The sequence below is a fragment of the Rana temporaria genome, chromosome 4 (genome assembly GCF_905171775.1).
Source record: "Rana temporaria chromosome 4, aRanTem1.1, whole genome shotgun sequence".
NCBI lineage: Eukaryota > Metazoa > Chordata > Amphibia > Anura > Ranidae > Rana > Rana temporaria.
The window spans coordinates 34498752-34514121 of record NC_053492.1 but is presented as its reverse complement, the minus strand read 5'-3'; the positions used below and the strand labels follow the sequence as shown (position 1 = coordinate 34514121).

The window sequence follows — 15370 nt, the reverse complement described above, 5'->3', positions numbered from 1 at the left end:
ACATTCAATAACGGCTTGGCAGGTCACAACTCTATACTGGTGTTAAACTCAAGTTGGCCTTGAAATCAGAGGGATTGTGTTCAGAATGCGAACCTTGCTTAACTGTACCCATTGTCAACATGGTGCTCAGACTACCCTGTTTTTCACTGTATATACAAGGTGTTCAGAAAGACTTAAAGTGTTACTAAACCCAGGACCCTGCATTCACAATATACGGTCTCCCACAGTACACAGAACCTGGAAATTAGTAATAATAAACAGCTACCTTTTGTTATCAGCAGTATATAGCAGCCTTGTGACTTCTATCAGTGTCTGGTTAAAGCTTGTAGGAGGAGTTTTCACTCTACTCTGACTGTCCTAAGTAGCTGCAGGACCCCTGACTCTCTGTCTGGACAGTGTTGATTGGTCCTGTGCTGATCACATGCACCCTCCCATGAAGAAAAAACAAAAAACCTCTCTAGCAATACGCATCAAACTGAGCATGTGCAGAGTGCCCCCAAGGCTCTGTTCTATTGGGAGATAGTTTGGGGAACTGTGGAAGAAGGGGAGGATCAGATGAGACAGGAGCAAACAGCCTTTTTACACAATGCGGAGGATTAACCCATTAGGTTCCACAGTGAGTAGAACAAGCATTCTTTACTGCATACACACACTGATTTTACTGTTGTGGGTTTAGTAACACTTTAATAGCCTTATGACCCACCACTACAATGCCCCATGATTGATGCTAAAGGGTCTATTTTTCAATGTCTTCACCCAAGATTTACAAATTGTTGCATAAGATTCAATTAGGAAAAGAGTACATTTTGGTTAAAAATTGGGTGAAAAAAAATCTTGACAAATATACCCATAAGAAAGTCTTCCCATGTGAACTGAACTCCATGTTGTTTGGTGGTTGCAAATCATTAAACTTCATTTCTTAAAAAAACACAACCATATGGTCTTGACAGCCATATAGAACTCTATATATACTTCTGAACATTCATAGGTAGTTTAACATTATTGCTTAAATAGGGGGGGGGGGGGTCCAGTATTTTGTATAGTGCACAATCTAAAACAAGGAAGATGATAAAAGGGGGAATTTGGGGGAGAAGGGATATTGCTTTTTTTTTTTTTCATTCTTTGGAAAACGAATATTAAAACTAGTAAAAAAAAACAATGAATGTCTTCAACACTCCCTTGTGTGCTATTTACAATAAGTGCAAACTTATGTCGTGATTGATCAGGGTCGTACAGAACCCTGAAACGTACCCGCCAAGATCTTTTGTCAAAATCCAAAGTATTTAAAAAGGTTACTTTTTTTTCCTTCTGAGGTCGAGGGTTATAGCAGACACAGCTGACCCCTACAACCCCTTGTCATTAAAATATGGAGATACTATGCTTTTTTTTAAAAAACATTTTGGCCAAGGATGGCCAACAAAGTACTTTGAAACCGACCATTTCTAAAGGTCATCGGACCACCAAGCAAGAAACACAGAGTTTGGAGGGACCGATGCAATCATCGTGGCAAAACGCTCCACAGCCCTTGCACATGATCATGGCCTTCAGCCGACAGTAGCATTTGGAGGGGGACAACTCCATACCGTTATCATCGGTGTAAGCCTGGACAGAAATGGGCTGATCGGGACAACCGGGATTCCCGCTGCGACTGGATGGGATGGTTGTCACGGTCACAGAGAAAGAAACAATGTTGTCTGCGTTGGACGAAGTGAAATCTCCACCTGTGGGAAGAGAAGATCTGTGTAGACCATCTGTACCTCCATAACCCGATCCGAGAAGACCTGCAGAATTTCCATTAGTCCTGGATGTTTGGCCCAGCTCTGGATGATGATGCGGGAGTCCAACCGATGTCGCATGCATTCCAAACACGTCCGAAGTGTTCTGCTTTAACCGAACACCAAAAACATTGGCCAAATCTCTGGCTATGTTTACACCACTGTAGATGTTGTCTTTGGTGATGATCTGAACTTTCTCCTTCAAGTCTTCAGTTTGAAACCGTTCAACTTTTGTGTTTTTGTTACAGAGATTTTGTGATTTTAATGAGGAACCTTGGTTACCAGACTCCACTCTAACAGCTGAAGTTGCACATTCACTCATGCTTTCTTCAGACTCTATGTCCTCCTCGCTGCTGTCTGTAACAGACTCTGTTTCATCATTCGCATTGCCTAAGCAATCAGAATAATTTAAACAAGTTTCTGCCTCGCTGCTACCAAATTGTGTTCTTCTAAAGGGCTCTGGAGCTCTTCCATATGTTGAGAGGTTGAGTAAGTAGTGACCAGACATGGCTGGTTTTGATGCCCGTCTCCCGGTGAAACCGAGCATGAACCTCTGGGAGATATTCTCCTTCTGAGAGGCGCTGTCATTCATTTGAGGTGGACTGGATGCATTCACTGAATTCTCTTGCCATACCTTCTTGACCAGAAACTGTAAAATTTGTTCCTGGTTTGCATTGCTGGCCACAGAACCTTGCACTGAATTGTTACTTGGATTGCTTAGGTTCTTTCCCGAAAAGAGTTCCAATATTCTTTGGCCAGATGGGTGTTGTCGATTATGGCATAAGAATCTCTCCAGCTGTTGGGCAGCTGTATGAGATGTTTTATCCATGCCTTCCTTCCTACAAGACTCCCCTGCTTGCACCGTACTTGCACTGGGTGGTTTATCAGATGATGATAAGGATACAGTCTTCATTTCAACTTTTGTTATTGGTCTTGGCAAGATCTGGTCTAAAGGAACGTTCTTTCCTTGGAGAAGTTGAGTTACAAGTGGGTTATTTGCAGGAATGCTGGCGCTTGACCTGGTTGACTGTCCACTACAAGTGGCTAACCGCAGAGATTTTGCACTGATGTCGGAGGACTGTCTAAGTAATGTTTTGTCATTCCCTTGAGCTGGTAAAGAGGTCCTCAACTTTGAAGAAGGGTTTGCTGTAAATGAGACAGGGGAAGCTACTGAGGCTAACTGTGAATCTGAAGAAAGTTTTGTGGCAGGTATTTTCAGATCTGACCTATCAGCCAACATTCCCTTTGTACTTTCAGCTTTGATATGTTCGCAATGGTGGGCCAGGGTTCCCAATCCTGAAGCCCCAGGAACTATCATATTTTTATCTACTGTTACAGAGAATGGGTTTTGATTTCTGATGGTGGTGACAATGTCACGCTCTGAGGTCAGGAAGAATCTTGTGCTTCCAAAGGAAGTAGTAGCTGAGATTCTGGGTTGTATACAGGGTTTTTGCAGTAGCTGTGCTCTTGTTGCACCGTAAGCCGGTGCCTGCCCCGTAACCTTGACTTGGCCTTGGTTTTGACTAGCTGGTTGAGGGGCTGAAGTTCCCCTTTCACTTCTCCCGCTTCCAGTACTTCCCAAGTCCAGTATTCTCTTCCTGCTCTCATCGATGTCACCTCCTGGCACTGCTCCTCCCCCAGGGCCTGGTCCAGGGATGGAACCTCCATGGGCAGCTGCAGCTGCTGCTCTCTTTGCTCGGGCCAGCTGGGCTTTAGCCTTGATATCGGCCAGAGTACGGGCCCCTGTTCTGCCTGGACTGTTGCCGGTGGCTGTATAGGGAACCCTGTGAGAGACCTGGCTGGCAAGAAATGGCTTTTGAGTGATCCATGACTTGGGAATCTAAAGGAGAGATAAAAATGTATACAAATAAATGATTTACAGAATTAACATATAGTACATTCACATCCAATGCAATGTAATAACCGTTCACTATAATTACAAAATCATGCCACATTTATTGTAAACCTCAAACAATGCATCAAATAAATACATCAATGTGGGAGATATAATTTAATGTATAAACTGCCAATGAATAAAATGAAATAAACATTTAAAGAGTCTATGCACCAGTGAATAAATCCTTAACAAAGCTCTGTGGCCCGGATTCAGAAAGGAGATACGCCGTCGTATCTCTGAGTGTGCGGGGTCATAACTATGCGACTGATTCATAGAATCAGTTACGCATAGATTTCCCTAAGATCCGGCGTAAGTGTCTTACATCGTTGTATCTTAGGCTGCATATTTACGCTGGCCGCTAGGTGGCGCTTCCGTATATTTACGTGATGAATATGCTAATTAGGTAGATACACCGATTCAGAAACGTACGTCCGCCCGGCGCATTTTTTTACGTCGTTTACGTTAGGCTTTTTTCGGCGTAAAGTTACCCCTGCTATATGAGGCGTAGCCAATGTTAAGTATGGACGTCGTTCCCGCGTCAAGTTTTCAAAATTTTAAGTCGTTTGCGTAAGTCGTTCGCTGTACGTAAGTTACGTTCACGTCTAAAGCAATGACGACTTGCGGCGTAATTTCAAGCATGCGCACTGGGATTTTTTCACGAACGGCGCATGCACGGTTCGTAAAATACGTCAAATACGTGGGGTCACAGTGAATTTAAATAAAACACGCCCACATCATCCACATTTGAATTAGGCGGACATCCCTCAGAAGACGTAGTGTAGGACGAAACACGCAAGGCCTCCAGTGTATTGAGGCTTTCAGTTACTAAGAGTCCACTCTAATAACATTACTATTACCTTGAGAGGTGGGACCTTCTGCTCTGCGGTCTGCTGTGCTGTCTCTGTATGGGGCTTACATAAGGCACGAAATGGCTGCGGAGATTGGCTAGGTGTCATCAAACGTGGGCTCTTCTCAGGACTGCCCAAACTGCTTTCATCAATATCCAGCCTTCTCTTGGTCCCACTGATGGGGCTGGCCTCCTCCTTCTCTGGTGACTCCTCTGGGGTATCGGCTCCACTCGAGTCTTGGGGAAGGCTCTCTGTATTTGTAGGCGTTGTGGGCAACTGAACAACAGCTGGGCTCTTTGGTTCACTGGGGGTCACACAGGTATGGCTTGTTGACTCTGTGTCTATAGATTCACAGGTTGTGTCTGTAGTTTGGGTCATTTTCTCAACAGAACCATCCAGTTTGTTCTCTTCGGCCATCTCCAAGTCTTTTATGGAGTCGGCTTTGACAGGGGTACCAGTGTCAGGATTATCAGGTGGTGGTATGGCTTCTGTAATTTCAGATAAGTGAGATTTCAGGGGACTCTCCTGGTCATTTTCCGCCTTCACGGTTGAAAGATCATCTAGTGATTTCCTCTCAGGTTTGGCCTCAATGTGCTCTACAGATGGAAACATTTGTGCTTTGATGTCATCATCTTCAGCTGTCATATCACTAAATTCCTCCATAGTTAGGCCAGAACTAAAAGACAAATAAAGAAGATAGATCAAAAATCAGTTCCGACATATATTTAAAAGAGAAGTATGGGCTTTGTAAAAAAAAAAAAGTATACTTACCTAGGTGGATGCAGCATTAATCTGCTGTATCTGTTCCCTGCTGCCTCCGCAGTGAGAACTGAGTGCTCAAACACAGCTGATTGATCAGTTCTCCCCACCGCGCTCAGCAGAGAGTCAGTCAGCGGCTCTCTGCTCCAGCGCTCACTGAAGCACTAAGCTGTGTAGGGCGCGGGAGGGGCTGGCTTAAACTCTTGGTGCCAGTCCAGGCTGATAGGCGAATCCCAACCATGTGGTCGGGATGAGTTCACAGTCTGCATCCTCTGAGTGACTTCAGCCGACAACAGGCTTTAGCTGGCTGTCGGCTGAAAACAGGTCACAGGAGTGCAGAACGAACTGAAATCCTGTGGTCCACAGAAGTATAGCCATTAAAGCTTTGGCTATACTTCTCCTTTAATAAAAAATCAAGCTGTGTTTAAAAAGCAAGTATATTTTTAATCACAACTGGTATAAGCGCCTATATATGTCTTTACATTAAATCTGACCCCAGCCTACTTTTCAGTCTTGTACAGGTGTACAGACTCCTCTTTTGTACTGAAATGGCTTACGCTGATTTCACTGCACACTGTGAGCTTCTCCCAATGTGCACTAGAAGTTGCAGTAAGTCAGATACAGAGTGCCTGATTTCTTGGGTGGAAGGCGTCCAGATTAATCCAGCCCTTTCTTCCCCAGCCTTGCTGTCACCGCTCTGTGCTCTGCCTTTCCAGCACTTACTAGAGCGCTGGGCTGTGCAGGGGCACGATCAGCTGGCTCGGGCTCTCATCGGCGAGCCGAGAGGCTGAGCCAGCTCCCGGTCCATGCATCTGGGCAGATCCCAAGATTATTGCCAGGTTGCTGCATCTGCCTTCTGCTACCTCTACACTGAGAACTGAGCGATCGAACACCACTGATTGCTCAGTTCTTGGGTCCAATCTCAGCACAGAGCAGTGACTGTCAGTCACCGCTCTGTGCTCAGCCTTTCCAGTGCTCACTGGAACTTTGGGCTGTGCAAAGGCAGGAGCAGCTGGCTCAGGCTCTCATCGGCGAGCCGTGAGGCTGAGCCAGCTGACGGTCCATGCATCTGGGCAGATCCCAAAATTATTGTCAGGATCCCTCCAGAGTCTGGACCAGCTCTGTGACGTCAGCTGACAGCAGACTTTAACCCGTTGTCGGCTGAATCTGGGTCACAGTATTGTAGAAGGAAGTGCACTCCTGTGACCCAGAAGAGAAGTATGAGCTTTTGCCATACTTCTCCTTTAGGGTAAAACACACACAGAATGTAAGAAGTGCACGCTGAACCAGAGTTTAACCAGAGTCTAATGTAGGCTGTACATAAGGAGGTTGCTAACTTACTTCTCTCCGTAGTAGTTCTCATAAAACTGCTCCTTCCATGCCTCCACCTTCTTCTCCTTCTCAATCTCCTGGCGGATTCGCAGCTGCATCTCTGGTGTGAACTCACCTGTTGAAGGAAAAATACATTTTAGTTCTTTTGCACAACTGTTTAGCAAACCTAAACTTTCAGTAACAAATATCTAAAATGTATTTTAGTGGGCACAAACATATTATAATCATATAAAAGTTCAGATTGTGTTAAGTATATAGATATCAAACACGTCAAATCTAAAAACTGTGGGGCAGATCCACGTACAGCGGCGAATTATTACGCCGTGCTTAGCGTATCTAAGATACACTACGCCGCCGTAACTTACTTTTTTTTTCGAATCCTCAAAGAATCCGCGCCGTAAGTTACGTCGGCGTAGTGTATCTTTGGCAGCGTAAGGGCGCGCAATTCAAATCGTTGTGATGGGGGCGTGTTTTATGTAAATACGTTGTGACCCGACGTAAATGACGTTTTTTTTTAACTGCGCATGCGCCGTCCGTGGGGGTATCCCAGTGCGCATGCTCGAAATGAAACCGGAACAAGCCAATGCTTACGACGGAGACGTCATTCTACGCAAATCCCTATTCGCAAACGACATAAAAAATTCAAAATTGGACGCGGGAACGACGGCCATACTTAACATTGAGTACGCCTCATTATAGCAGCTATAACTATACGCCGGAAAAAGCCGAACGCAAACGACGTAAAAAAATGCGCCGGCCGGACATACGTTCGTGGATCGCCGTATCTAGCTAATTTGCATACTCGGCGCAGAATTCGATGGAAACGCCACCTAGCGGCCGGCGAAAAAATGCACCTACGATCCGACGGCATATTAAGACGTACGCCTGTCGGATCGAGCCCAGATGCAGTCGTATCTTGTTTGTAGATACAAAACAAAAATATGACGCAGGCAATTTGAAATTACGCGGCGTATCAATAGATACGCCGGCGTAATTCTTCTGTGGATCTGCCCCTGTGTGCGTCTTCAATATGGTGACAAACTATGGCACAAAGAACTGTCAACAGGAGATGGTTTACAGCGGACGGCCCCCCCCAAAAAAAAAAAAAAAAAAAGGGTGGCGATACACAGATCAGCACTGCAGCCATTGGCTGCATGCGCTGATCAAATGCTGGTTTTCCAGCAGGACCATTAGACAGAAGCTGGTGGTTAGACTGGCTTCTGTTGTACAGAAAGCGGTACGCACATACTGAAATTTGGCCGCTTCCTGCTAAACCTGACAAACTTTGGGCTATGTATACACTGCTTTACACTAACAGATACAATGTACAATCTTGTTACATAGTAACAAACACTCACCGGCCACTTTATTAGGTACACCTGTAACACAAATTGTTATCAGCCAATCACATGGCAGCAACTCAATACATTTAGTCATCTAGACGTGATGAAGACGACTTTATGAGGTTCAAACCGAGAATCAGAATGGGAAAGAAAGGGGATTTAAGTGACTTTGAACGTGGCATGGTTGTTGGTGCCAGACGGGCTGGTCTAAAAACTGCTGATCTACTGGGATTTTCACGCACAACCATCTCTAGAGTTTACAGAGAATGGTCCGAAAAAGAGAAAATATCCAGCGAGCGGCAGTTGTGTGGATGAAAATGCCTTGTTGATGTCAGAGGAGAATGGGCAGACCAGGTTCCAGATGACAGAAAGGCAACAGTAACTCAAATAACCACTGGTTACAACCAAGGTATGCAGAATACCATCTCTGACCGCACAACACATCGAATCTTGAATCAGATGGGCTACAGCAGCAGAAGACCACACCAGGAGCCACTCCTGTCAGCTAAGAACAGGAAAATGAGACTACAATTCACACAGGCTCACCAAAATTGGACAATAGAAGATTGGAAAAAAACATTGCCTGGTCTGATGATATTTGGCTGCGATATTCAGATGGTCGGGTCAGAATTTGGCATAAACATGAAAGCATGGATTTATCCTGACTTGAATCAACGGTTTAGGCTGGTGGTGGTGTAATGGTGTGGGGGATATTTCCTTGGCACACTTTGGGCCCCTTGAGCATCGTTTAAATGCCACGGCCTATTACTAGTATTCTTGCTGACCATGTCCATCCCTTTAAGACTACAGTGTCCCCATCTTCTGATGGCTCCTTCCAGCAGGATAATGCACCATGTCACAAAGATCATCTCACCACTGGTTTCTTTAACATGACAATGAGGTCACTGAACTCCAATGGCCTCCACAGTCACCAGATCACAATCCAATAGAGCACATTTGGTATGTGGTGGAATGGGAGAATTGATAAATGACGAGCAGCCGACAAATCTGCAGCAACTACGTGATGCCATCATGTCACTATAGACCAAAATCTCTGAGGAATGTTTCCAACATCTTGTTGAATCTATACCACAAAGAAGGAAGTTCTGAAGGCAAAAGGGGGTCCAACCCGGTACTAGCAAGGTGTACCTAATAAAGTGGCCGGTGAGTGTAGTTACATAGTCAACAGCAGCTAAATAATACAATACGATTGTGCTAAACTGTGGTTACAGTACTGTGGAAAAGTTTTAGGCAGCTGTAAAGAAATGTTGTAAAGTAAAAATATCAATTTACAAAAAGCAAAGTGAGCGAATAGAAGAAAAATCTAAATCAAATCAATATTTGCTGTGACCACCCTTTGGCTTCAAACCAGAAATAAATTCTCACACTTGCACTGAAACAGGTACAGCTGTGTAGGAGTCTTAAAACTGGGTGAGGAACAGCCAAACTCTGCTACTAGGACGAGATTGTGGAAACAGTTTCATGTCACAGGTCATACACCATGGCAAGACAGCACAGCAACAAGACGCAAGGTAGTTATACTGCATCAGCAAGATCTCTCCCAGGCAAAGATTTCCAAGCAGACTGGGGTTTCAAGATGTGCTGTTCAAGCTCTTTTGAAGAAGCACAAAGAAACGGGCAAAGTTGAGGACAGTAGACGCAGTGGTCTGACAAGGAAACTTAATGCAGCAGATGAAAAACGCATCATGCTTCCCTTCCACATCGGATGTCCAACAGTGCCACCAGCACAGAATTGGTGGAACCCAGTGAGATCCAGGTACACCCATCTACTGTCCAGAGAAGTCTGCCCAGAAGTGTATATATGTATATATGTGTGTACGACTGTGTGTCCCAAGCGTGTCAAGGTCCTACGGGGGAAAAATTACCTCACCAGCCAGGAAGACAAGGGCTGCAAAAAGCGCCTAGAGGCGATTCAGTTCGCATGTGTAGCGCCATACAAGTCATTCATTCATTCATTCAGAAGTGGTCTTCATAGAAGAATTGCGGCCAAAAAGCCATCCATAGACATAGAAACAAGGCTAAGCGACTCAACTTGCCACAAAATCATAGGAACTGGGGTGAAGAAAAATGACAGCAGGTGCTCTGGACTGATGAGTCAAAATGTGAAATATTTAGATGGGCAGTTTTGTTAGCGAAGGGCTGGAGAGCGGTACAATAATGAGTGTCTGTAGGCAACAGTGAAGCATTGTGAAGGTTTCTTGCAAGTTTGGGGCTGCATTTCTGCAAAATGTTGTTGGAGATCTGGTCAGGATCAATGGTGTCTTCAATGCTGAGAAATACAGGCAGATACTTATGTAAAATAATTATACATTCCGGCTAATCCCCCGTAGAAGTCCCCTTGCGACGAAACAATTGTTGGGTGCCGTGACGTCATTGCGTTCCGTCCTGAACGCTGGCCGTGGTTGCAGATTGAGTAGCGAGGAGCATCGGAACACTACAGCTGAAGCGCTCTCTCTTTCCCTTGTCCATTTATATACAGTTTTTTGGCAACATAACTGTAAGTGCATTACTTTTATTAAATCCTACATCTGGTTTAAACGGTATGCACTATGAAAAGTTTCTTTTATTCCAATTTATGATATCCGGAGCGATTACTGAGGTTTAACTTTGCAGAAAAGGTATTGGGAGACCAGACTTCCCATAGGCTTCATAAGACTGGTGGAAAACAGTCTTTACCTCTGGTAAGCGGCCAATCTTCCTTTCACAAACTGCATGGGTGAACACCTTTTTCACAGCAATCAAGATCTCATCACATTTTGCTAATTAAGGACTCTTTTTCACTTGATTGAGACACATTTTTTATAATTGGGTTTCCAAACGGACTTTGCTGTCTTTTCCATCACATATTTATTTTATTTATTTTACTTATTTGGTCTCTTCTCAAAGAACAATTTTTTTCTTTTGGTTTCACTGCTATTACTTAATTGCATATAAGCATTTATCACTTATATTAGCGCTGCACTGCTTTTTACATTTATGCTTGTTAATTTGTTGTACACATTTTAGTGCTAGCTGCTATATACTTTTTTGTTTGTTCATAACATCACTTATCACAATTTTTTATCATAACAAATTTTTAGCGCAGCGCCAACCCTTTGGGTTTTCTTAAATTTTTCTGTATATAACTGTATTCTATTTTGTATGCTTTGTCTTTGTATGTATTGAATACTGCACTCATTGTGCACACTGCACTAATAATGTTTTGATTACATGTTAAATTTTTTCGAGTTGTGATTAAAATTTTGCCTGCTTATGTTACGCCCCTTGTTACCATAAAAGTACAACTGTAATAAAAATGTGATACCTACGTAATCACATGTATAAAAAACTTCAATTGCATAGAATAAACAGAAGTTATTTGCTGAGTGTATATTCCCTATTGTAGTAGTTATTATTAATTTGGAACCACTAATCAATATGAGGATAGGAGTTGCCTATCTATTCAATTTCCAGAACAGTTGGCGAGCCAGTCAGAAGGAAATTTACAGGTGACCCTGAAAATCTAAAACAAGGAGCTTGAGATGATCTGGGCATTTATGATAATCAGACAGCTGAGAAAAGCCCTTTGCTTACATTTGAGCTATTCAAACTGTATTGATTGATAGTTATATGTTATGTCGTCACTGTCTACATCGGAGTGTTTCAGATAAGAAAGGGAAGAATATTGCTGTTAACAGGTTATAGGAAGTACACATCTGCTGTAATAGTAGTTTAGAGGCAAGAGGGTATAGGCATATGTAGAGAAGAGAAAAAGACTGACCAGTCATTATAGGCATTAAATTGGGTAAGGCAATAAAGTCTAAAAAATGGCCAGCGCAAGAAGAGCGCTAGAAAATATATGAACCAAAGGTGTGGTTCCGCTTATACTGAGCCCCTAGACAAATGGTTAAAAGTGGACAGGGATCCACATTGGGTAACAGGGTTAGCAAGTCCACAGGGACTTATGCCGCGTACACACAATCATTTTTCGGCATGAAAAAAAACTACGTTTTTAAAAACGTAATTTAAAATGATCGTGTGTGGGCTTCACATCGTTTTTCGGCTTCTGAAAAACGAAAAAAAAAAAAAAAAAATTCGAACATGCTGCATTTTTCCACGTCGTTTTTTAAAATGTAGTTTTTCGTGTTGTTAAAAATGATCGTGTGTGGGCAAAAACGACGTTTTAAACCCGCGCATGCCCAGAAGCAAGTTATGAGATGGGAGCGCTCGTTCAGGTAAAACTACCATAATGGAGTAAGCACATTCATCACGCTGTAACAGACAAAAAAGTGCGAATCGTCTTTTATTAACACGGAATCAGCTAAAAGCAGCCCAAAGGCGAATAGAACTTCCCCTTTAGAGTGTCGTCGTACGTGTTGTACGTCACCGAGCTTTGTTCATCATTTTGAAAAAACGATGGTGTGTGGGCAACGTCGTTTTTAATGATGAAGTTGGAAAAACTTCGTTTTTTTTTCATGATGAAAAATGATCGTGTGTAGGCGGCATAAGAATCATGTAGATTAACCGCTTCCGGACCTAAACTGATGTATAAATTCGATTTATTTTTTATTTTTATTGGGAATGTTTTTAGCAGAATTAAGGAATATTGTTTTTTATTCAAAATGGCTGCTATTTTTTTGTTTATAGAGCAAAAAATTTAAATCACAGAGGTGATCAAATACCACCAAAAGAAAGCTCTATTTGTGGAAAAAAAAGGACATCAATTTTATATGGGTACAGCGGCGTACGACCGCGCAATTGTCAGTCACAGCAATGCAGTGCCGTATTGCAAATAATGGCCTGGTAAGAAAATGGGCAAAACCTGAAGTGGTTGAACAGATAGAGAAACAGCTATCTATGTGAGCAGGATGGATCAAGGGTGACAGACAAATTAACACTAGGCATGAAGGGAAATTTTGATGTTAAGTTGTGGAAAGAATTTAGGGTCAGGCACCACAGCTATATAATTTTGAAACATGAGAAAAAACCAAAACCGAGAAATTAGTTGTTCTGTCTCCAGCAGGGATACCAAATGAACTTGTTTTGCCTGCAATATCATATTTGACCACAAGATGGAGCCGATGGTAAATTCACATCAGCCTTACAGCAACCTTAACCACTTCAGGCCCGGAAGGATTTACCCCCTTAATGACCAGGCCATTTTTTGCGATACGGCAATGCATCGCTTTAACTGACAATTGCGCGGTCATGCCAAACACTTTAGCGGCACACAGATTTTTTTTTTTTTAGTATACATTATAGGAATGTAACAGACCTGGGTCACCTTTGGGTGCTCTAAGAGAATATAAATGCAGCGTGCTTAGTGCCCCCTCACCCTCCTTTTAGGCCCTGTTCCTGAGCTACATTCCTGTCTGAATAATAACCCGGACACATGATTCAAACCCGGACTGTGAATCCTGGAAAGGTGGCAACCCTACCATTGGGGCTCATTTACACATAAAGCTGTGGGGTGGTGAAGCCCTGTGCAGTGTACCTGTGGCTTTCCTGGAGGGTTGCTGCGCTTAGCTATAGACTTCTATTCTATCCTGCAGGTGTGATGAACTTTCTGAAAGCACACTAAAACTCCTGCATTCAGAAAGTGCACCAAAACAGCAGGATATAATAGAAGTCTATGGAGAAGTGCAGAAACCCTCCAGGAAAGCTTCAGGGACACTGGACTGTACCCGCGGTGTGGGAAAACTGCACCACTATTATGCCCAGTGTATTGCTTCACACTGACCTGAAGATCTTTTTTCCTGCTGTTGGCACCACTCGGGGCACCGCTAGCGGGGATAAGAGGTGGAGTGCAGTTGGTATCACTCCATATGGGACAGGAGCCGGCACTATAGAGGAGTCATTGGCTTATGCGGCTCTTGCTCCCTACTCCCTACTACAGCTCCAACTTTACAAGTAATCCCTGTGCATTGCACTCTGATGCTCTGTAATGGTGGGCCAGCAAGCCCAGACCGCGATCTACCAGTCACCTGTCTACTGGTATATCATGATCTACAGGTTGCCAACCCCAGATTTACAGTTTGCAGCAATTAGAAACTGTACAGTTAATAAAGTTCTCATTATTCTTCACTTTGAGGCTGCATTCACACCTGACGGCAGTGTCTTTAAGTGTTCTTCCTGCATCTTTTTTGCGTGATTTTGGCACATTTTTATGTGCGACTTTTGAAGAGAGTTGAAAGTGAGAGAATGATATGCATGTGTTAAACGTGAATAAAATGGGAACATTTTTATTTTAGAGAGATAATTGTGTATGTGTGTAAATGGGTATGCTGTGGCTTTTAGTCCTTTTATGTGTCCTTGTGCAGTTTGCGTGAAGCCATGTGGGGGACACAGCAAAAACATGTGGAAAAAGGGTCTCTGGTCAGATAAGACCAACATTTTACTTTTTGGCCTAAAAGCAAAACGCTGTGTGTGGTGGAAAACTTAACACTGCACATTACCCTGAACACACCATCCCCACCGTGAAACATGGTGGTGGCAGCATCATGTTGTGGGGATGCTTTTCTTCAGCAGGGACAGGGAAGCTGGTCAGAGTTGATGGGAAGATGGACAATCTTAGAAGAAAACCTGTTAAGCCTCATACACACGGTTGGTCAAAACCGATGGAAACGGACTGAAGGACCTTTTCATCGGTCCAAACCGACCGTGTGTGGGCCCCATCGGTCAGTTATCCTTCGGTCCAAAAATTTAGAACTTGCTTTAAAATTCAACCGATGGACGCCTAACCGATAGGTCAAAACCGATGGTTAGTACGCAAAAGCATTGGTTAAAAATCCGTGCACGCTTAGAATCAAGTCGACGCATGCTTGGAAGCATTGAACTTCATTTTTCTCTGCACGCCGTTGTGTTTTATGTCACCGTGTTGGACTCGATCGTTTTTTTAACTGATGCTGTGTAGGCACATCAGACCATCAGTCAGCTTCATCGGTTAACCGATGACAACGGTCCTTCGGACCGTTCTCATTGGATGGACTGATCGTGTGTACAGGGCTTTAGTCTGCAAAAGACTTGACTTGCGACTGGGGCAGAGGTTCACCTTCCAGCAGGACAACGACCCTAAACATACAGCCAGAGCTACAATGGGATGGTTTAGATTAGGGTTGTCCCGATACCGATTTTTTAAGACCGAGTACAAGTAACGATACTTTTTTTTCCAAGTACTCGCCGATTTCGATTACCGATACTTTATTTTCAATGTCAAATTACAGTTTGAAAGATGGGAACTGATAGGTGGCACTGACAGGTGGCTGGCACTGATAGGTGGCATTTATGGGCACTGATAGATGGCACTGATATGTGGCACTTGTGGGCGATGATAGATAGCACTGATTTCATTGATAGGTGGCACTTATGGGCACTAATTGCACTCATAGGTGGCACTTATGTGCACTGACAGGTGGC

General features: G+C 43.6%; 1 protein-coding gene across 2 annotated transcripts in view; it reads right to left on the bottom strand.

The window, feature by feature from the left end:
• Window positions 1-667: 667 nt before the first annotated feature.
• Window positions 668-15370, bottom strand: part of ASXL2 (ASXL transcriptional regulator 2) — a 131873-nt gene continuing 117170 nt past the window's right edge. For both annotated transcript variants that reach the window (XM_040348220.1, XM_040348221.1), the window contains 3 exons: window positions 6621-6726; window positions 4530-5196; window positions 668-3615 (listed from right to left, as the gene is read on the bottom strand). In XM_040348220.1, the coding sequence (XP_040204154.1) occupies window positions 1450-3615; window positions 4530-5196; window positions 6621-6726 (2939 nt within the window). In that variant the 3' untranslated portion in view covers window positions 668-1449. The remainder of the gene's footprint in view (window positions 3616-4529; window positions 5197-6620; window positions 6727-15370) is intronic.